Genomic DNA, 24214 nt, shown 5'->3' on the forward strand with positions numbered 1-24214 from the left:
CCAGGAGCTTCTTCTAGTCTCCCTGGTGGGCACCTGGGCCATCCTTGCTGCTTTTCCCAAGCCATCAGCAGGGAGCTGGATTGGAAGTGGGGCAGTCAGGACAGGAACTGGCACTCATATAAGAAGCTGGCATTGCAGATGTGGCTTAACCTGCTATGTATGCCACAATGCCGACACCTGCTCCTTTATTTTTATACTGTTTTGCAACAACTTGAAGTTATCTCCATTAATTCTCATCAAGAAGAATGGGAACCTAGTAACATTAAGAAATGAGCACAGTTTTGGAATAAGATAGACTCAAGTTGAAGCCCAATTCACCACCACTATGACCTGTGTAAAGTAGTTTGAGTCTCAGTCTCTTCATCTGTAAAATGAAATAAGACCATCGTCCGGACAGGATTAGCACAGGAACATATGGGAAAATCATCTGGCAAGGTGCCTGATCTGAGCTTCCTTCATGTTTCTATTCCCTGTTCTTTTTTCATGTGGCCTAAAACCACATGCATGTTTTGTTTTGTTTTATAGAAAACATATCATACCAATGTCTCATGTTGTCTTGAAGATAAATAACGCCCATAATGCTTTTGTATGTAAATCATAGTAAAGGCAAATTCCCCAACATTTATTCATCATTTTAATAAATACATAAAATTAACAATAAGCGTATTTTTGAGTATATATTTACTATGTGCAAGGCAATCATTACGAGTTGGGAATTTACTACTTAGTGGGGAAAACAGACAAGTTAACACATAATACTGTACAACTACTTATATGGCTGTTAGTGACAAATGTAAAAAGGAAAAGGAAAGAGGAAATATAAACCTGTTTGAAAGATGTAAACTAAGAAGATTTCACAGTAAAGGTAACATTTCAAAAGACTACTAAAAAGTGAACTCACCAGGGGCCAGTGCTGGGGTGCAGTGGGTTAAGCCACGATGTAGTACTGACATCCTATATGAGTACCGGTTCAAGTCCCAGCTGTTCCACTTCCCATCCAGCTCTCTGCTAATAGCATAGGAAAGCAACGGAAGATGGCCCAAGTGCTTGGGCCCCTGCACTCATGTGGGAGACCCAGAAGAAGCTCCTGGCTTCTACCTGGCCCAAATCTGGCCGTTGCGGCCATTTGGGGGGCGAACCAACAGATGGAAGATCTCTCTCTCTCTCTAACTCTGCCTTTCAAGTAGATAAATAAATCTTTAAAAATACAATAAAATGAGCTCACCAGAGAGTACAAAATATTCATGACACAAAAAATGTCAGCAGCAACAAGGAATGAAGAAATATACTGAAAGAACAAATTAGTATGTGTGACTGGAACATAGGATAGGATAGATGGGGAAGGGGCAGGATCAGAGGTGCAGTCAATGATAGCTCATCAGGCTCATTTGGCATCAGGATGAGAGATGCCTTATCTATCTGTTAGTACTATTGTCATCACCATTATCCATTAACAGTTATTATTTATTGGGTGTGAACTATGTGCCAAATTTTATACATAAATAATTGCTAAGACTCAGAACTTTGCAAAGTAAACAATCTTATCTCCATAGAGATTAAGAAATTGACCCTTGGGGCTGGCACTGTGGCGCAGCAGGTTAAAGCCCTGGCCTGAAGCTCCGGCATCCCATATGGGCACTGGTTCTAGTCCCGGCTGCTCCTCTTCCGATCCAGCTCTCTGCTATGGCCTGGGAAAGCAGTAGAAGATGGCCCAAGTCATCGGGCCCCTGCACCCACATGGGAGACCCGGAAGAGGCTCCTGGTTCCTGGCTTCAGATCGTGCTGTTGCAGCCATCTAGGGAGTGAACTAATAGAAAGAAGAACTTTCTCTCTGTCTCTCCCTCTGTCTGTAACTCTACCTCTCAAGTAAATTAAAAAAAAAAAAAAATCTTTAAAAAAAAAACAAAAGAAATTATGGGATATGTACACCATGGAATACTCCAAAGCAATTAAAAAGTGAAATCTGGTCTTTTGCAATAGAATGGATGAATCTGGAAAATAAAATATTTAGTGAAATAAACCAGTCCCAAAGGGACAAATATCATATGTTCTCCCTGGCCTGTGATAACTGATAGAACACCTAAAGGGCAATCTGTAGAAGTGAAGTTGACACTTTCTGAAGCAATGACTTTGAACAGCCATTGTTTTGACTATTGAAGAACAGTTTTATTTCATATTATTTGTTAAACTCTTTACTTAACAAAGAGTTAATCATGTATGTATAAAGTCAATTGAAAATGGATCTTAGTAAGAAAAAAAATAAGAGTGGGAATAAAAGAGGGAGGAGGAAGGAGGATAAGAGGGCAGGCACGGTGGGAAGAATCACCATGTTCCTAAAGTTGTAAATATGAAATGTATGAAGTTTGTAACAGTAAAGCTATATGGTTCTGCATACATTCCTACAGATTTACTTCTAAGGATACAGTTTGTTTGTTTGTTTGTTTATTTATTTATTTATTTATTTTTTGACAGGCAGAGTGGACAGTGAGAGAGACAGAGACAGAGAGAAAGGTCTTCCTTTGCCGTTGGTTCACCCTCCAATGGCCGCCGCGGCTGGCGTGCTGCAGCCGGCGCACCACGCTGATCCTAAGGCAGGAGCCAGGTGCTTCTCCTGGTCTCCCATGGGGTGCAGGGCCCAAGCACTTGGGCCATCCTCCACTGCACTCCCTGGCCACAGCAGAGAGCTGGCCTGGAAGAGGGGCAACCGGGACAGAATCCGGTGCCCCGACCGGGACTAGAACCCGGTGTGCTGGCACCGCAGGTGGAGGATTAGCCTATTGAGCCGCAGCACCGGCTCTAAGGATACAGTGTAAAAACTTAACATGAGACTCCAAATCTCCTTAAGTTGGGTGGTAAAAAATAACATTTTAAGTGTTAAAGTAATCATATAGATAGGATTAAGTGTTCGGTAACAGTAATACAGATAGAATTAAAAAGGAGTGAATGTGGCCGGCGCCGCGGCTTACTAGGCTAATCTTCCACCTTGCGGCGCCGGCACACCGGGTTCTAGTCCCGGTCGGGGCACCGGATTCTGTCCCGGTTATCCCTCTTCCAGGCCAGCTCTCTGCTGTGGCCAGGGAGTGCAGTGGAGGATGGCCCGAGTACTTGGGCCCTGCACCCCGTGGGAGACTAGGATAAGTACCTGGCTCCTGCCATTGGATCAGCGCGGTGCGCCGGCAGCAGTGCGCCAGCCGCAGCGGCCATTGGAGGGTGAACCAACGGCAAAAGGAAGACCTTTCTCTCTGTCTCTCTCACTGTCCACTCTGCCTGTCAAAAATAAATAAATAAAAATTAAAAAAAAAAAAGGAGTGAATGCTCCAACATGGGAAGCAGTCCATACAGCAGACTCACAGAATGACAATCGCTTTAAGTAGCACCCTGACTTCGGAGTCAGTCCTTCAGGCATTCTGGTCTGGCTAAAAAGCCCATGAGAGCATTTCAGGCATGGAAAGCCAAGACACTATGGCAAATAGTATCCTACATGAAGGACCTCTGTGGGTGAGACTCCAGTGGAAGGAAGCAGTTATCAAAGAAGGATGTACTTTTCTCTGAAGGGAGGAGAGAATTTCCACTTTGCTTATGGCCTTGTCTAATTACTGAAAGAGTTTGTAGATTCAAAAGGCTTCCATAGCAGAGACAGCTCATGTCAAGAGCCTTGGGTGATCACTGACATCATATGTAAGAGTGTTACTTGTTAAATTAACAATAGGATTTACTGTGCACTAACTTCTTATGCAGGACCTCTGTCCTCAAAGAGTTGTATTATGAGAATTAATAGTAAAATTTGTTCTCAAAGATTTACTTTGTTTTAGTGTATTAAGTGGAAAATATTCTTATGTCTCATAAATTATAGTTATGTCTAAGTGCTCACAAAAGATGTATCATTCTTAGGTTCTTCTTTAAAGTTAGTCAAGTTACTCAAAAAATAATAATAATAATGCTTAAAAAAAAGTGAAATTAGGGGCCAGCACTGTGGCACAGCGGGTTAATGCCCTTGTCTGAAGCGCTGGCATCCCATATGAGTGCCAGTTCGACACCTGGCTGCCCCACTTCCAATCCAGCTCTCTACTATGGCCTGGGAAAGCAGTAGAAGATGGCCCAAGTCCTTGGGCCCCTGCACCCACATGGGAGACCCAGAAGAAACTCCTGGCTCCTGGCTTTGGATCAGCGCAGCTCCGGCCATTGTGGCCAATTGGGGAGTGAACCATCTGATGGAAGACCTCTCTCTCACTCTCTATCTCTCTCTCTGCCTCTCCTCTCTCTGTGTAACTCTGACATTCAAATAAATAAATAAATCTTTTTAAAATAAGTGAAATTAACTTTGAGGTATAATGACTTTGAACAGCCCTTGTCTCAACTGTTGAGGGACAGTTTTTTTTTTTTCATACAATTTGTTGAGCTCTTTACTTAGTGTAGAGTTAATCTTCTGTGTATAAAGTTACTTGAAAATAATCTTAGTAAAAAATAAGACTGGGAATAAAAGAAGGAGGAGGAAGATGGGTGGGAGTGTGGGTGAGAGTGTGGGTACAGTGGGAAGAATCACTATGTTCCTAAAGTTGTATTTATGAAATGCATGAAGTTTGTATTTCTTAAATAAAAGGTTTCTTTGGTGAGAAGAGAAGAGAAGAGAAGAGAAGAGAAGAGAAGAGAAGAGAAGAGAAGAGAAGAGAAGAGAAGAGAAGAGAAGAGAAGAGAAGAGAAGAGAAGAGAGAAAAGGAAAGAAGGATGGAAGGAAGGAAGGAAGGAAGGAAGGAAGAAAGAAAGATAGATAGATCTTACCACACAGAACCATTTTTAAAGTCTACCATTCAGTGGCATTATTTACATGGTTGTGCAACAATCACCACCATCCATCACCAGAACTTTTTCATCTTCCCAATCTGATAAGCAATAACTCCTCATTTCCCCCCTGCCCCAGCCCCTGGAAGCCACCTTTCTACTTTTTGTCTCTATAACTCTGACTACTCTATGACTGTGACTATCCAGGTATGTCACGTAAGTAAAATCACACAATATTTGTCAATTCATGACTGGTTTATTTCATTTAGCATAATGGATTCAAGGATGGATTCACAGTTCACCCTTGCTGTAGCATGTGTCAGAATTTCGTCCCTTATTAAGACTTAATAAAAATCCCATTGAATAGGTATACCACATTTTATTTATTTATTCATCTGTGAGTGAACACTTGAATTGCTCACTTCCACCGCTTGACTTATGAATTCTGATGCTATGGACTGTATAGGTTTTGTTTGAGTCACTGCTTCCAACCCTTTCAAAAGATACATATAGGCCGGTGCCATGGCTCAATAGGCTAATCCTCCGCCTGCGGTGCTGGCACCCAGGGTTCTAGTCCAGGTCGGGGCGCCGGTTCTGTCCCGGTTGCTCCTCTTCCAGGCCAGCTCTCTGCTGTGGCCTGGGAGGGCAGTGGAGGACAGCCCAAGTGCTTGGGCCCTGCACCCACATGGGAGACCAGGAGGAGGTGTCTGGCTCCTGGCTTTGGATCAGCACAGTGCACCTGCCGCAATGCGCTGGCCATAGCGGCCACTTGGGGGGTGAACCAACAGAAAAAGGAAGACCTTTCTTTCTCTCTCTCTCTCTCTCTCTCACTGTCTAACTCTGCCTGTCAAAAAAAGAAAAAAGATATATATATATATAAGTGGGTTTTGTTTGAAGCCAATTCATTATCTCAAAAATTGGATATGAGGCCGGCGCTGTAACACAGCAGGTTAAAGCCCTGGCCTGCAGTACCAACATCTGCAGTACCAACCGGCTGTTCTAGTTCCCATCCAGCTCTCAGCTATGGCCTGGGAAGGCAGAAGAAGATGGTCCAAGTCCTTGGGCCCCTGCTCCCACACGAGAGACCCAGAAGCTCCTGGCTCCTGGCTTCAGATCAGCTCAGCTCTGGCTGTTGTGGCCAATTGGGGAGCGAACCAGTGGATGAAAGACCTCTCTCTCTAGCTCTACATCTCTCAGTAACTCTGTCTTTCAAAAAAATAAAATAAAATAAATCTTTAAAAAACAAACAAAAAAAAAACCACCAGGATATGTAAATGGAAATAACTAAGCAGGTATCCTATTTGAACCATAACCAAATAATACATGTAGAGAAGTATCGCCCTATAAAATAATTTTTGATAAATAAAATAGAATAATAGACTATCATTTTGCAACACCAAATGAGTTAGCAGAGTAGGTACTGAATATCAATGGCTGGTAATATCAATAAAAAGCAAAAACTAGACACTGTGTGCTTCCTGCTAAAAGAACAGCAGATCTATTGCCTTGCCAAAGGGATCAAATCTGAGTCTGATCTAGTCTCTGGAGGTATCTGACAACTGCAGAAAAAAACGAGGACAGAAGAGCATAGCAAAATGCATCAGTATACAATCAGTAAAGGCAACACTATGGCCAACTCCTATAGGCCAAAGGGTCTGGAAATTAAGTTGATAAACTGTAAATGAAAGGCATCAAGTTAAAAAAAAATAAGAAAGATAAAACTAGAGTTTAGTACACAAGTGATAGAATTATAAAAATTCTAGAAGTGATTACTATAATAGAAATGGTTACTTTAGGAGATAGGAGGGAGCATAATTTAATTGGAGCACACTGGAGAGGCCTCAGAGACAGCTGGCAAAATTCTATATATTTCTTAACTGAGGTGGCAGTTACAAGGGTTAATAACTATCTTAACCATACCTAAAAGCAAAAACAAAACAGACAAAACCAGTGCATTCACTGTAACAATCAGACAGTGGCTGAAATCCAGAAAAAATTCAACTGAAGTGCTGCGTCAACGCAGCTCTGCCAAAGTCTCACTATTGAGCCTATCTCAAGCCAAAAAAGCAGTTAATACCAGACTGAGTGGTGACTGAGGTCAATATCAAGTGCTTAGAAAAGCAATCAGCACACGCAGACAAAAGGGATAACAAAGGAAAAAAATCTTGAACAGTATAATAAGATGAATTATTAAAAATCTTTATATTATCAAATATACACCACCTGTGCAAAACAGCCTTATTTCCATCTTGCAAATCTATCATACTTACTCCTATCTGAGCACCATTTTTCCATTATAATTTGGTTTCTTAAGAGTTATTTTTCAATTCTACCAAAGACAGTTAACAAAGGCAACAATACACCATAAATGTTCACATCTTCGAAAGCAGGGATACAGATAAAAGATGGCAGGGAAAAAAGCACAAGATTCCTAAAAACAAAAGGCTAGTAGAAACTAATGTATCTAGTAATGAACAAGTCAGGCACCTTCTCTAGGGACAATGGAGTACCAGAAACTGTAACTCCAATCATGCATTCTTTCTTGTTTTTACCTATTTGGATAATAGTGAATGAACAATTAAAAGCAGCATGAAGCTTTGGTCTGTTTTATCCAAAAAGGTGACTCCTAGACACACCAGATAGGCCATACTATACCTCCCCAGAAGTATAGCTAGCGTGAACTGAGAAATGCTCGTAGTGTAAAGCAGGCATGATAACCACTACACTATGGAACCACATAGTGTGTTTAGTGTAAAAGACAGGCTAGCTTTCAAAGACTGTATGAAAAAGAATATAAATAATATCTTATTAATAATTCTTGTTGATTACATGATGATATTTTGGATATAATAGCCTAGACAAAATAGTAACTGTTCCTGTTTCTAACTTTTAAATGTGGCTACTAGAAAGTTTTCAATTATATATGCAGCGCAAATTATATATTTCTACTGGACACCATTGCTACTTATACCGTTATTAAATAGTGTGGACCAGGAAAAACCAAACAGTTTTCTTCTACTGTTGCTGTACCATCAACAGTACAACTCATTTAATTTCCAGCCTTTGTCCCTTACCTGTGAAAAAGAAATTTTAAAAAATGAGTCAAAATAGTTGAGTTCTAATTCTGGTTGTGACACTAACAGTTACTTCTGTAAATCACTTTTCCTCTCTGAGACTTTAGTTGCCTATCCCAATAACTAAATAAGGAAGCTAAGCTATATTTAAATTTCCATGATTCTATCAAAACTCAAATTTTCTCTATCAAAACTGGTTTTCATAAAAATGAATACTCACTCTGAGTCTAACACATCCTCTGCGAGAGCCTCTCATCATCTTGTCCTTGGACTAAAACAAAAACAAAACATTCAGTGAATAAAAGGTTACTTTAATAAATTGTTATTAGAATCATCTGGAGATAAAAATCTAAGGTTTATAGTAATATCCATCCTTTCTGTATACTCCTCTTCCCAAAAAAAATCACTTTTGATAAAGGAATTACCAGGTTTTAAAGTAAAATGGCTTATACAAATTAGACAAATGGTGTATACAAATTAACCATATTACAGAACTTCATGCATATCTTTAATATAACATTTATGACACTAAAATTTTATTTTCTCACACCCCTTAGTTCTAGCCCATTGTGCTCCATATTTATTGATGTTTATTTTATTTGTTAGTTTTATTTTATTTCAGAGAGAAAAAAAGTTAGAGATATCTTCTGTCTGCTGGTTCACTCCCCAAACTCCCGCAAGGCTAAGGCTGGGTCAAGCTAAAGCCAGGCACCTAGAACTCCATCTGGGTATCTATCATACATGGGTAGCAGAGCCCCAAGCACTTAAGCCATCACCTGCTGCCTCCCAAAATGCAGCAGGAAGCCTGATCAAGAGTGGAGTAGCCAAGACTAGAACCAGAGCTCAAACACGCAGTTTTAGCATCCCAAGCGACAACGTAACCTGTTGCACCACTGTCTCATATTGTAGTGAGCCAGGGAATCCCCTAGAAAGCTATAATCACCTGGGGGTTTAAGAATCACTCCCAGATGATTCTGACAAAGGCAAACAGAGGACCATATTTCAAGAAATTTTGCTCTCACTTTACCTCTTTGCAATTCCCCAATTGGGTCAGTTTTGTTTTTTGTTTTTTCTTTTGCCTCTATGACTCCTCATCCAATGGTCTTCAGCGTGGACTATTTTTGACCCAGATTTTTTGCCTTGCTAATGCTCATTTATCATGTGTCTTAGCTTTCTGACTTGGAATCCCATCTCTCCCATCTCTGGGCTTCCAGAATTCCCTGGGTTTTCCCCTGCTGTGACATGTACCCCCCTGTGTTATAATGGTAGGTTTAGTTGGCTAACTAATCCATGAAACTGCACATTCCCTAGGGATTAGGAATTATATGACTTAATGCTTTAGAAAAGTATCTACTACATATTAGGTGCTCAAAAAACATTTCTTGGGGGCTGGCGCTGTGGCGTAGCAGGTAAAGCCACACCTGCAGTTCCGGCATCCCATAGGGGTGCCTGTTCAAGTCCCGACTGTTCCATTTCTGATCCAGCTCTCTGCTATGGCCTGTGAAAGTAGTAGAAGGTGGCCTCTGTGCCCATGTCAGAGACCCGGAGGAAGTGCCTTGCTCCTAGCTTCAGATCAGCTGTTACAGCCATTTGCGGAGTGAACCAGTGAATGGAAGATATTTCTGTCTTTGTCTCTGTCTCTCTCTGCCTCTCTGTAACTCTGCCTTTCAAATAAATAAATAAATATTTAAAAATTTTTTCTTAATAAATGGTACTTGCCCTTTATGCATCCATCACTAGATTGAGCCAAACAAGGGCAATGTTAGGCACAAAAGGCACAGTGATGACATTCACTGAATATTCCTACCTCAGATCATCAGTGTTTAACAAATATTCAATACTAGAACAGCTGGTATTTTTCTGTATTCTACCTAAGTGAGAAGAAACTAAGTAAGCCAAAACCATATAACTGTGTTTTAGAGACAACTGTCCCCAAGGAAAACCACAGATACCCTGTTCATTCAGTCCTAAGTCATGGAATTCAGGTTCAGAAGTGATTATTGGGTTACTGAAGAGAGTATTCTTTTCATTCTACTCACAAGAAGGACTAATGCACTTCTAGAGGGAAAAATTTCCCAATAGCAAGCAAGATTGAAAAGAGTTCTTTACTAATAATATAGTTAGTGAATACATAGTTATAAAAACATTCCTGAAGCATTTAATAGCCCTTTCACCATGCCATATATTTATCATCTGTCCAAAAGTGTAAAGACAACATACAAAAATAATAATTAGGTTTGAAAATACCTAATGAGATGAGAAGGCAAAATTAATTTTAAGAGGATCATCCTTGATCCTCTTACACCATAACACAATTCAAAAAATAATATTAAACAGAAAAAAGGCATGAGAGTCTCCAATGATGATACCACTATTAGTGTTTTGGATGAGCAAACACTGAAAAAGATCACAAAATAATTCAAACAAACATTACTCAGAAATAATCAGGGAATTTCAAAATGTGGAGCATCCCACAAAATAATTAGCTCAGACTCTTATAAAGTGTCAAAAAAATAAAATAAAAATTTAGAAGACCATCATGTGTGGGCCTAGGATTGTGGTACAACAAATTAAGCCATCACTTGGGACACCAGCAACCCATATTAGAGTTCTAGTTCAAGTCTTGGCTACTCTGCTTCAAATCCAGCTTCCTAATGTGCCTGGGAAGGCAGTGGATGACAGCCAAATACTTGGGTTCCTGCCTTTGCCTCAGTTCTTGTGGGCATTTGGAGAGTGACTCATCTGATAAAAGCTCTCTCTTCCTGTCTCTATCGCTCCCTCTCTGTTACTCTGCCTTTCAAGTAAATAACTAGGGGTCAGCACTGTGACTTAGTAGGTTAAACATCTGCCTGAGACACTAGCATCCCATGTGGACACTAGTTGAGTTCTGGCTGTGCCACTTCCAATCCAGCATCCCTGCTGATGGCCTGGGAAAGCACTGGAAGGTGGCCCAAGGTCCCCCACATGGGGGACCCAGAAGAAGCTTCTGACTCCTGGCTTTGGATAGGCCCACTCCAGCTGCTGTGGCCATTTGAGGAGTGGACCAGCAGATGGAAGACCTTTCTCTCTGTCTCTCCCTCTGTCTATAACTCTACCTCTCAGATAAATAAATAAATAAAATTTTAAAAAATAAATAAATATTTTTTGATAAAGGAGGAGGAGGTGGTAAAAGAGAACTGGCATATAAACAGTTGCAACACAGCAAAAGTTAAGTGTCATGTGACTACAGGCATAAAGTGCTGATCCAGGCACTGTGGTTTAATCCACTGGACTCTGCAAGTTACTTCAAAATGCCTTCTAGGGGCCAGCCCCGTGGCACAGTGGGTTAAGCTTTCTGTAACGCTCATGTCCCATATGGGTGCTGATTTGAGGCCTGGCTATCTCACATCCATTCCAACTCCTTGCTAATGCACATGGGAAAGCAGCAGAATATGGCCCAAATTATTGGGCCTCTGCCACCCATATTGGAGACCTGGATGAAGCTCATGGCTCCTGCCTTTGGACTTGCCCAGATCTGGCTATTGCGGTCACTTGGGAAGTGAACTACTGGATAGAAGATCTCTCTCTCTCTCTCTCTCTCTCTCTCTCTCTCTCTCTCTCTGTGTCTCTCCTTCTGTCTCTCTTCTAAGAGCAGACATAGGGTCTAGAGGTTAAGACACTGCTTGATATGCCTGTATTCCATATGTGACTGCCTGGTACTTAAAGTACCAGCTCAGCTCCCAACTCCAGCTTCCTGCTAATGTAGACTCTGAGAGGCAGCAGGAGATAGCTCAAGTAGCTGGGTCCCTGTCACCCATATAGGAGACTCAGATTAAGTGACTGGCTCCCAGTTTCTGCGTGGCCCATCCCTGGCTGTTGCAGTATTTCAGGAACGAACCAGCAGATGAGAGCTCCATCTGTCTTTGTGTTTCAAATAAATTAAATAATGTAAAAAAATTTTTAGAGGTGGGAAAGGGGAAGGGAGAGGCCTTTGTCAGGAGCCCCAAGTGTCACTGTCAATTAACAAATGTGTGTTTAAAAGGTGGGAGAGGAAGCAATTCATGTAACAGTCAAAAGGCTACCTGGGATGTCCACAGCCCATGTCAGAGTTGCTGGTTTTGAGTACTGGATCCACTTAAAACTCCAGAAGCTTTCTGTTTATGTGCATCCTGGGAGGCAGAAGTGATGTCTAAGTACTTGGGTTCCTGCCACCTATACAGGAAACTCAGAATGAGTTATAGGCTCCTAGCTTTAGCTTGGCCTGGCCCTGGCTGCTGCAGGCATGTAGGAAGTGAACTAGCAAATGGAAAATCTTTTTCTGTCTCTCTTTGCCTTTCAAATAAAAAATAAATAAATAAGTAAAAAGGGGCTGGCATTGTGGCGTAGCAGGTTAAGCCACCACTGAGGGCCCCTGACAAAGGCCTCTCCTTTCCCCTCCCCCACTTTGAAAATATTTTTACATTATTTAATTTATTTGCGACACTGGCATCCCATATGGGCACTAGTTCTGATCTAGTTCCCTGATAATGAGCTTGGGAAAGCAGCAGAAGATGCCCCAAGTCCCTGGGACCCTGTGCCCACGTAGGAGATCCAGATAAAGTTTCTGGTTCCCATATTCAGGTTGGCCCAGCCCTGGCTGTTGTGGCCATTTAGGAAGTGAAACAGCGAATGGAAGATCTCTGTTTCTCTTTCCCTTTCTCTCTCTCTCTCTCTCTCTGTTACACTGCCTTTCAAATAAAATAAATCAACCAGGGGACAGCGCTGTGGCATGGTAGGAGAAGTCTCCGCCTGCGGTGCCGGGATCCCACATGGGCACCGGTTCTAGTCCGGCTGCTCCTCTTTCAAACCAGCTCTCTGCTATGGCCTGGGAAAGCAGTTGAAGATGGCCCAAGTGCTTCCGCATGGGAAACCCAGAATCAGTGCAGTTCCAGCCATTGCGGACCAGCAAATGGAAGACCTTTCTCTACATCTCTCCCTCTCTGTCAGTAACTCTACCTCTCAAATAAATAAAACTAAAAATAAGTCAATGACAACAACAACAACAACAACAAAAAAAACAAAAATAATTTTTAAAAATGCCTTGGATACAGGCCAATAATCACTGAAAGATGCTACTGAATTTTATTTTTATGTTTCTTTTTTTTTTAAAGATTTATTTATTTATTTGAAAGGCAGAGTTACAGAGAGAGAGAGAGAGAGAGAGAGAGAGAGAGAGAGAGATATCTTCCATCTGCTGGTTCACTCCCCAAATGGCTGCAATGGCAGGGCTAGGCCAGGCCAAAGCCAGAAGGAGCTTCTTTTCAGGCCTCCCACTTGGGTGCAGGGCCCCAAAAACTTGGGCCATCTTCCAGTGCCCTCCCAGGTACATTAACAGGGAGCCGGATTGTAAGTGAACCAACTGGGACCAGAATCTGCCACCCAAATGGCCGCTTTAAAGCTAGTGCTAGGGCTGGTGCCATGGCGCAGTAGGCTAATCCTCCACCTGTGGTGCCAGCATCCCATATGGGCGCCCGTTCTAGTTCCGGCTGCTCCTCTTCTAATCCAGCTCTCTGCTATGGCCTGAGTAGAAGATGGCCCAAGTCCTTGGGCCCCTGCAACCACATGGGAGACCAGGAGGAAGCTCTTGGCTCCTGGCTTCAGATCGGCGCAGCTCTGGCCATTGCGGCCATTTGGGGAGTGAACCAACGGAAGAAAGACCTTTCTCTCTGTCTCTTTCTCTCATTGTTTATAACTCTATCTCTCAAATAAATAAATAAAATCTTAAAAAAAAAAAAAAAAAAAAAGCCAGTGCTGCAGGCCATGGCTTTAATCTGGTCTTTCAGTCTGTAGTGGGGGGAAAGAATTTTTTTTCAACTGAGAAGTAATAAAGTAGGGAAAAATCAATATAGAACATGGCAACTGAAATTGGTTTTTAAATAGGTATTAGGAAGATAGTCTAGTAAGATCCCAAGCCAGAGCAGCAAGGCAATGAAAATGAGCCACAATATGTTCTCAAGAGATCAACTCATAACCATCTCAATTCATACAGTAAGTGGGCTGACCATTCTGTCCATTTCTTAAAATCCCAAGAAAAAGTCAGTTTAAAGGCATACTGAGAACTACTCAGGTAGAAGGTCAGCCTTAAGTCTGCTTAATATGTAACCGCTTCTCACAAAGGGTTAACACAATCCAGCAGGGTCTCTTAAATCGTCATACCCTGGGATCTCTTTTATTATTTTAGCTGAACTTCAAGTGTACCATTTAAAAAAAAAAATCTTCAGAAGTGATGGCTATGAAAGTTTCAAATTTGGCCGGCGCCGCAGCTCACTAGGCTAATCCTCCGCCTTGCGGCGCCAGCACACCAGGTTCTAGTCCCAGTCGGGGCGCCGGATTCTGTCCCGGTTGCCCCTCTTCCAGGCCAGCTCTCTGCTGTGGCCAGGGAGTGCAGTGGAGGATGGCCCAAGTCCTTGGGCCCTGCACCCCATGGGAGACCAGGATAAGTACCTGGCTCCTGCCATTGGATCAGCGCGGTGCGCCGGCCGCAGCGCGCTGGCCGCGGCGGCCATTGGAGGGTGAGTCTCTCTCTCTCTCTGTCCACTCTGCCTGTCAAAAAAAAAAGTTTCAAATTTAAGAAAACCTAAAATAATCTCTATTTAGACCTCTAAAGGTACATATTCCTGTGAAATCTCTTTTAAATGTACAAAATTATTCCAATTCTTCAAGTGAATGTGCTAAAAAAAAAGGGAGGTACAATTGCTTAAAATATAAAAATGTATAACCAGAGATACATACCTTATACTATCCCATAGATAGCACAAATTAATGAGATAACATGGCTGTGGAAGGAGAGAAATAAGGTTTTGAAATCCAAACCTGTTAACTTGCCTGCAGTGTGACCTTGGCCAAATCACTTGAGTTCTCTGACTTTAGCTTCCTCATTTGTAAAATGGAGATATTACTCTCTCAGAATCAATGCAAGCACTGAGTGACTACACGTAAATCACACAGCACAGCAACTAGTTCTAGCTGCAAATACCCACATGGCTGTAGGGTGTGTCTCCCCACGACCTTTATTTTTATATTTAAAATTTATTTATTTATTTTAGAGTTCGAGAGAAAGAGAGAGAGATCTTTCATCTACTGCTTCACTCTCCATATGGCTACAACAGTAGGGTTGGGCCAGATCAAAGCCAGGAGCCAGCATCTTCTTCAGGACTTGGGCCATCTTCCACTGCTTTAAAAGGCACATTAACAGGGAGCTTGATCAGAAGTAGAGCAGCTGAGACATGAACATTTGCCCATATTAGAATGCCGGGAGGTTTACTGGCTATGCTACAACGTCAGCCCCTTCCTCAAGACCTTTAGGTCATTATCATATCATTATAACAAAATTACCATGGGAGTAGGTTCACTCCCATCATGCATCTGAGACTATGACATTTCCACTATTTTCTAAAATGGGCGGTGCTAAATCCCAACCATAGCCCCACCCCCTTTTGAATATTTAATAGGGCCCCACCTCTGACATCACACACATACACCCCTCATATTTCTGGAAAGTAGGTAGGCCTAACCTTTTTGAATAAGGCTTTTTCTTTTCTTTTTCTTTTCTTTTCTTTTTTCTTTTTTTTCTTTTTTTTCTTTTTTTTTTTACAGGCAGAGTTAGACAGTGAGAGAGAGAGAGAAAGAGACAGAGAGAAAGGTCTTCCTTCCATTGGTTCACCCCCAAAATGGCTGCTACGGCCGGCGCGCTGCGCCGATTGAAGCCAGGAACCAGGTGCTTCCTCCTGGTCTCCCATGCGGGTGCAGGGCCCAAGCACTTGGGCCATCCTCCACTGCCTTCCCAGGTCACAGCAGAGAGCTGGACTGGAAGAGGAGCAACTGGGACAGAATCCAGCGCACCAACCGGGACTAAAACCTGGGGTGAATAAGGCTTTTTCTTAACACTTTTTCTAGTTCTAGGTTGGGGTTTTTTTCCTTTGTGGATGGCTTTTCAATGTTCTAAGTTTTTCCTTGCAGAAGAGGTTTTCTTTGTTTGGGGCCTTTTTGCATTTTGGGCTATTTTGTTCATGCGTAACTTGACTCTTGAGCTTGCACTTTTGTTTTGCTCCAAATAAATCCTGCTCTCCTGTACATCTCTATGTTTCCACCTTTGCAAAAAACCCATCCCAGTCCCACAACACTTAAAGTTTCATATCTTATATGGCTTCCATGCACGTGTGCATGTTATAAATTTATAAGTTAACATGTCTGCTGTTAGTTTATTTCAGCAGACTCAAACTTTCAGCAGGGGAAGGAAAATTCCTTCCCTTTGCCTCTATAATTGCATTCAGGCTTAACATACAACATCAACTCTGCCCCCTCTACATATACTACACACACACATCACTCCACTCCAGTCTACTTTAGTAATAAACAACTACCCCAGCAGAAAACAAAAAAGCACAAAAACCTACCATTTCCCCGCTTCATGCTTACACAGTTCTTCTATGGGTCCTTTCCCTGTTTGTTTGTTTGTTTGTTTGTTTTTTACTCAGGTTCAATTAACTGCTTTCTACTCAATTTAAGAATATTTCTGTTGGAGGCTGGCTCTGTGGTGTAGTGGGTTGGGCATCCACCTGCGGTGCTGCCATCCCATAAGGGCGCTGGTTCGAGTCCCAGCTGCTCCACTTCCACTCCAGCTCTCTGCTATGGCCTGGGAAAGCAGCAGAAGATGGCCCAAGTGCTTGGGCCCCTTCACCTGCATGGGAGACCAGGAAGAAGCTCCTTGGTCCCTGGCTTTGGATCAGCCCAGGATCAACCCAGCTCCGGCTGTTGTGGCCATTTGGGGAGTGAACCAGCGGATGGAAAACCTCTCTCTCTCTCTCTCTCTCTCTCTCTCTCTCTCTCTACTTCTGCCTCTGCCTCTGCGTAACTGCCTTTCAAATAAATAAATAAATCTTAAAAAGAAGAAGAAGAAGAAGAAGAAGGTTTCTATTGTCCTAGTTACTGCATTGTATCAGTTTGTTTTCTTTGTTGGACAGTAAAGCTAATTATCTTTGAATTACTATTATTCCCACCCTAGCTCCCAGAACTTAATTAATGCCTGGAACCTGGAAAATATTAGATAAATGTTTGCCAACTGAAAGTTCCCTGGCGTTCCACTCACTCAACAAACATAATTCACTCAAAACATGCCATTCAGTCCCAATTCAAGCTATTCAACACACTCAATAAAACAGAAGAAGCTTTTCTGAAAACTTTGTCTTCTTTTGTTTATGTTTTTTGAAAGGCAAAGTGACAGAGAGAAAAAGAGAGATCTTCTAACTGCTGATTCACTCCCCAAATGCCTGCAAGAGTGGGAGTGGAGCCAGGACGAAGCCAGAAGCCTGAACTCCATTGGGGTCTCCCATATAGATGCAGGGATCCAAGTATTTGGAACATCATCTGCTGCTTCCCAGGGTGCACATTATGTGGAAGTTGTGTCTAAAGCAGAAGGAGGACTCAAATCCAGACACTCCAATATGGGATGCAGGCATCCAAAGCAACAGTTTAACTCTAAGCCTAAATGCCCATCCATTTTCAGTCATTTTTAATCAAATTTTTACAACTGCATTTTAATATATTACCATAAAATAACGAGTTAGTAATGATTCGTAGTAATGGCATATAAGCACTAAATCAGATAAAATTTAGCACCAAAATAACTACTTATCTGTATCTTAATTTTAATTCCTTGAGTGTCTCTCCAACAGGATTACAACTTTTAGATTAGCTCGGTATACTTAGCACGAACTATGTGTGCTCAAAAATATCTTTAAGCTAACAAAATAACTCACAATATCTAACTTGCTAGTATACAGGGCTATCAAAACCTGTTAAATTGAAATATAAATATGGAATTACTATGTTTCACAAAGCAGATATGTCTGGCTAAGTTTTGTACAAACTTTAAAACTCACTAAGAAAGATTAGCTTGCCATATAAACTAATTTTCCAGTCCTTTCACATAGCAAAGAATACTGTGTATATACTAAACCTGTGTATAAAGACACAATTTTATTTGAATGTTAACTTTGCTTTGCTTAAAATAAAGTAACTCTGCAATAATGATTAAGCAAGACTCTTACTTGACTTGTTCTGAATCTCTCACAGCTAAAAGTAAGGCCTCCTTCTGAACTTATTCAAAATAACATTCCATCTTATCTTTCTAAAGACACATTAGTTCTATCTTTTGTGATAGTAACATATGTGCACTTCTCATCACTTCATCTGAAGGGCGGTATTTCTGATTCATCCTTGTACCCCTCTTCCCATCTGTCACCCCTTTTACACCATGCAAAGAATAAACAGTTAAGAAATTGATGGTAAAAGACATGCATACAGCCGGCGCCGCGGCTCACTAGGCTAATCCTCCGCCTTGTGGCGCCAGCACACCGGGTTCTAGTCCCAGTCGGGGCGCCGGATTCTGTCCCGGTTGCCCCTCTTCCAGGCCAGCTCTCTGCTGTGGCCCGGGAAAGCAGTGGAGGATGGCCCAAGTACTTGGGCCCTGCACCCCATGGGAGACCAGGATAAGTACCTGGCTCCTGCCATCAGATCAGCATGGTGCGCCGGCCACGGCAGCCATTGGAGGGTGAACCAACAGCAAAGGAAGACCTTTCTCTCTGTCTCTCTCTCTCTCACTGTCCATTCTGCCTGTCAAAAAAAAAAAAAAAAAAAAAAAAAAGACATGCATACAATGAATGTGGACAAATGTCAAATAGTCCCCCTCCTTTTCATATAAACATAAATACTGCTCCAGCATTAATGACATGTGAGTTCACTCCCAAGAACATGTGATGTTGTAATCCTAGCCAGTGTTGCACCTTGGGCCATTTATTCCACTACACCTGTAAAAACGGAAGTCACAAGAGGCTGGCATTAGGGTATGGGATAGACAGGAAAAGCCAGATAGTAGCAATGCTTTGTGTTTTGAATGGGAGGGTGATAACACAAATGTCAAGACAAATCCAACTACACTTGAAATCCATATTTTCTACTGGATATAACCATACCACAACTGAAAGTAAATAAGTAAATGGTACTTGCCAAAATTCCATAGATACACTACTTTTTTTTTTTTTTTTTAAGATTTATTTGAAAGAGTTACACAGAGAGAGGAAAGGCAGAGAGAGAGAGAGGTCTTCCATCCGATGGTTCACTCCCCAATTGGTCACAATGGCCGAAGCTGCACTGATCTGAAGCCATGAGCCAGAAGTCTCTTCAGGGTCTCCCACACGGGTGCAGGGGCCTAAGGACTTGGGCCATCTTCTACTGCTTTCCCAGGCCATAGCAGAGAGCTGGATCAGAAGCAGAGCAGCTGGGTCTTGAACTGGCTCCCACATGGGATGCTGGCGCTTCAGGCCAGGGCATTAACCCGCGGCACCACAGGGCCAGCCCCCAGATACACTATTTATAACAACAATTACAAATTAGGAAATGACAGCAACAACATCTACTTCTATAGTCTCCTTTCTACCTGAGAGGGCACTGACCCTTTTAGCCACCCTTTAAGCCACAGCACTTAATGTACAAGAGAACCTTCACAAGTTAACTGCCCCAACGGTCATGCTGCTGAAAAGCCACACCAACCAAAACTCTGAAGACCCATAACCATGGAAACATTTTCTCCATCACTCACCCCTTAAGTTATCATGGAGAGCACTCCCATACCCCCACAATCCAGTTATAGATGACCTCCTTTTGGGCAGCAGACTTAGCATCTATGTATACCACAGATACAGTCTTAGGAAAATATACTAAATCCAGAAATAGGGTGGCAATGATGTTGGGGATCTCACCAAGATCCTGTTCTCTCTTAAAGAAAATAGACCTGGATCAGAACAGATATAAATGTGAGGTCATCTCTAAGAGATGGAATGGCCTGAAGGTTATTATAATAAATATCATAAAGCATTAATAGAACTAGCAGAACCAGCAGGCCAGGATAGAAGTTTTGTTGACTCAAAGATTCAGTTCTTAATATGGAAATAATGCATTTTGATGTCAATGTCTGAAGCCATTAAATATCTATAAATAAAATCCCTTTCGTTGACTGCTGCTTATAAATTTGGCAGCCCATATGACTTATTTGCAGAAAGGACATGCACTAATACACTAATCACATAATGTAAAGGTACAATCTTCTTAACAGTTACATTTACTATAAATTAATAAATTGGACTACTGGTTTATATAATAGCACAATATACAGTTAGTAAATGTTGCATCAAACACTTTCATAAACTTTAGCTTTTGTATTTACTGAGCAGCTAATATATATACCAGACACTGTGTTAGCGCTTTAAATACTATTTTTATTTAATTCCCATAACAACCTTGTGATACAGATTTACTTTATCCATTTTATAATTGAGGAATCAAAGGCTCATAAAAGATTAAATAATTTACCCATGGACTCACAGGTAGTAAGTGAAAGAAACAGGATTTGAACCCAGGTATGACTCCAAAGTCACAGTCCTACAACAGTCACCGTAACCTGGTTCATTTAAGTCTTCCAAGTTTTTCTGAGTCACAATGGCTAAGTGTAAAATCAATGATCCTTTTCAATTCAGTCAAGTAAACATCACCCTGTGGAGCCACTCAGCAACACATCAGGGTGGTACCTTTGGCTTCCGAACTTTCAGGGCATGTAAACCCTGAGTTCGCCATGCAAGAAGGTAGTGGGGTCAGCACTGTGGTGCAGTAGTCTAAGCCTCTGCCTGTGGCACCAGCATCCCATATGGATGCTGGCTCCTGTCCAGTCTACTCCTGTTCAGATCCAGCTCTCTGCTATGGCCTAGGAAAGCAGTAGAGGATGACCCAAGTGGTTGGGCCCCTGCACTCACGTGGAAGACCATGAAGAAGCTCCTGCTCCTGCCTTCAGATCAGCCCAGTTATGGCCATTCTAGTTGTTCTGGCCATTTGGGAAGTGAATCAGTGGATGGAAGACCTTTTTCTCTGTCTCTCTCTCTCTGTGTAACTCTACCTCTCAAATTAAAAAAATCTTTAAAAAAAAATTAAGTGATCCTCTTAAAAAAATCTAAATAAGAATTATGGATCCATATCCCTTTTCCTAAAGCCTCTGAATCAAATGTATTTTGGAATTTGCAATTTTAGAAAGGTAATATACATATAGTACATAACTGTATCATGCTTGCAGTGAGGCCTAGGGTAACCAAGCATAATAATTTCATGATTGAGAAAATCATATTTCTGCAGTGCAACATATACATATTTACACAGTGTGATAAAGATTACAAATAGCCACACATCAGCTCAAGACAGGTTTGATTCCAAATGAATACATCATAAATTTAGGGGAAAAATGTTGGGATTCAGTTTTAGGAATTCCAAAATTTGGGGTAAATGATTAGGGACTTATATTTTGATCTAGTTGTCCATTGCACTGTAAACTGCCAGATTTTTTGAAAAGGACAATTTTAACTTCAAGTCAAAATCTCAGTGATCAGTGGAAAGAACCAACTTTCACAGGCTTCAATTAAACAAGCCATCATAACTTGGGGTTTTTGCATTATAAAGCTAAATATTAAATACTAAACAGTAGTTCAAGTTTTGCAAATTATTTATACCATGTTAATAATATTATAGGAGGGGCCAGCGCTGTGGCGTAGCAGGTAATGCAGCAGCCTGTACTGCCCGCATCCCATATGGGCTCTGGTTCAAGTCCTAGCTGCTCCACTTCTGATCCAGCTCTCTGCTATGGCCTAAGAAAGCATTGGAAGATGGCCCAAGTCCTTGGGCCCCCAGAAGAAGCTCCTGGCTCCTGGCTTCGTATTGGCACAGCTCTTGTCATTGTGGTCATGTGGTAAGTGAACCAGCAGATAGAAGACCTCTCTCTCGCTCTCCTCTCCTCTTTCTCTCTCTCTCTCTCCTCTCCTCTTCTCTCTCTCTCTCTCTCTAACTCTCTCTGCCTCTCTGTAACTCTGCCTTTCAAATAAATAAATCCTTAAAAAATAATTATAGGGGATCTCATTACAAATTTTCTATTTTTTCTCAAATATTGCCAAAATCATAAATATTGATTCATATTTTTTCTAAAGAGTTGATTTAAGGAAATCATGGGGGACTGTTAAGCTCTAAGTATTTTATGAATATTAGTATTTCTGCCTCCAAACTGTGAAATAATAACCCACTATTATCATTTAACATCACTCTATCAAAAATAGTCCAAGGACCTTTGCCCCTATTTGGAAAAGACTAATTCAGGACCCAAAGTAACAGGACTATGGAAAGAGAACAAGAGAGTACTACAAACATTTAAAGACAAGAAAATCTGTGCAACATCCCATAAAAACCCAATCAGCAAGAACAATAGCCAGAACCATGACATTTCATTTACATGGTCCTAATGCTAAAATTCATCCTACAGACCCTAATTTAGAATGGGGTTATGGCTCCAACTTCTTGTTTTTTGTTCAAATTTAAAGTTTGGGATCCAAAAAATTTTCACAAAGAAACTGTTAAAAATTATTTCTGTGTTAACTAGGAATCACTTAAAATATAGTATGTAAATACCAAGAAATAGGATTTAGAAATTGCTATCAATTCAAACATTACCCAAGAGACCGTTCTCTCAAAAAATTCTCTCAAATGTTGGCGCTTAAGGGAAACCAGAATTATGAGAGAATAATGAAATAGGTAATTCAAGAACTATACCAAAGTATTTCAAGGGCTTGAGAGGTTCATGATATATAAGAAAAAAGTTGGAAAACTTGACTTCACATGTAGAAACTACTGTTAAGTTTTAATTTATTCATTATAAAAAGAAAACACTATAAACTACTTAAAAGTACCATTTGTTTCATAAATATTTACGGAAAAGCTACTAAATGTCAGGTGATGATTTAGATGCTGGAAATAAAATGAAGATAAATAAAGACTCTGCTCTAATGGATCTTACATTCCAAAACACAGAATCAAATAATACACAAGATAAATAATTCAGCAGCTGAGGCAGGCATTGTGGCACAGCAGCTAAGATACTGATTGGGATGCCCACATTCCATATTGGCTTCCAAATCAACTTCCTGCTAATGTGTATCCCGAGAGACAACAAATGATGGGTCAGATACCTGGGTCTCTGTCACCTACATGGGACTCAAATTCAGATCCTGGATCCTGGCTTCTACCTGACCCAGTCCTAGCTGTTGTCGGCATTTGGGGAGTGAACCAGCGTATAGAAGGTATCTTGCTAAAGGCCTACTTTAGATGGTTTTGTTACAGAAAGGCTTCTCTAAGCAGTAATGTGTAAATGAAGACCTGTACAGGAAGTAATCAGTCATGCCAGACCTGAAGTACTATCCGTCAAAGGAGGCAGAAACCATATTCAAAAGCCTTGAGGCAGGAAAAAGTTTCAGGTATTCTGGGAACAGAAAAGACACTAGGATAGATAGAAAGTGGTGAGTAAGGGAATGCTGTAGAAAGACGATTGGAGGCAGATCACAAAAGGCATATGTCAGGGGGCAGGCGCTGTGGTGTAGTGAGTTCAGCTGCCGCCTAAAGCGCTGGCAGCCCATGTGGGCACCAGTTCAAGTCCCAGCTGCTCCATTTCCAATCCAGCTCCCTGAGAACACACCTGGGAAAGCAGCAAAAGATGGCCCAAGTCTGTGGGCTCCTGTACCCACACAGGAGACCCAGAAGAAGTGACTCGTTCCTGGCTTGAGATCAGCCCAGCTCCGGCTATTGCAGCCATCTGGAGAGTGAAATAGCAGATGGAAGATATCTTTCTCTCTCTCTCTGTAACTCTGCATTTCAAATAAATAAATCTTTTTTCTCAAAAATAAATAAATAAATAAATAAGGCATATGTCAAAGTCAAGAGTGGATTTTTTTTTAAAAGATTTGTTTATTTACTTTGAAAGTCGGAGTTACAGAGAGGGAGGCAGAGACAGAGAGACACTGACAGAGACAAAGACAAGAGAGGGAGAGAGAAAATCTTCCATCCATTGGTTCACTCTCCTGATGGCAGCAATGGGTGGGCCAGGCCAAAGCCAGGAGCTTCTTCCAGATCTCCCACATTGGTGGCAAGGACTATCTTCTGTTGGTTTTACCAGGCCATTAGCAGGGAGCTGGATCATAAGTGAAGCAGCCAGGACTCGAAACAGTGCCCATACACCACACTGCCGGCCCCTAGAATGGATTTTTTTCCCTAAAGTCCCTAGAGAATTTGAAGGAGAGCATTAACATGATTTTTTTTTCTTTCTTAAACATGAATTAGATTGCTGATAAAAAAAAATCCCAGAGAACAAAAATTGAAACAGATAACAGTGTGAAAATAAAAAGAAAAATCAAAATGAAAGTAATATTGAAAGAGTTTTTCACAAGAGTCTCGGGTGACTACTGACACCATAAATAAGAGTGTAA

General features: G+C 41.4%; 1 protein-coding gene across 21 annotated transcripts in view; it reads right to left on the reverse strand.

The window, feature by feature from the left end:
* OSBPL9 (oxysterol binding protein like 9) overlaps positions 1 to 24214 on the reverse strand; it is a 188901-nt gene that overhangs the window by 146534 nt on the left and 18153 nt on the right. For 13 of the 21 annotated variants that reach the window (XR_016211030.1, XM_089300691.1, XM_070078523.2 and 10 more), the window contains exon 2: positions 8074 to 8124. The exons of 4 other annotated variants lie outside the window; for them this stretch is intronic. Coding sequence is in view for 7 of the 17 variants with exons in the window: in XM_002715101.6 (XP_002715147.1) it covers positions 8074 to 8124 (51 nt within the window). In the remaining 10 variants the exon portion in view is untranslated. Of the gene's footprint in view, positions 1 to 8073; positions 8125 to 11914; positions 12045 to 24214 lie in introns of those variants that run through there. 4 more of the 21 variants (XM_089300674.1, XM_089300673.1, XM_070078516.2 and 1 more) reach the window with 2 other exon arrangements.

The sequence above is a fragment of the Oryctolagus cuniculus genome, chromosome 7 (assembly GCF_051225735.1).
Source record: "Oryctolagus cuniculus isolate XC-2025 breed Fujian yellow rabbit chromosome 7, ASM5122573v1, whole genome shotgun sequence".
In the NCBI taxonomy this organism is placed as follows: domain Eukaryota; kingdom Metazoa; phylum Chordata; class Mammalia; order Lagomorpha; family Leporidae; genus Oryctolagus; species Oryctolagus cuniculus.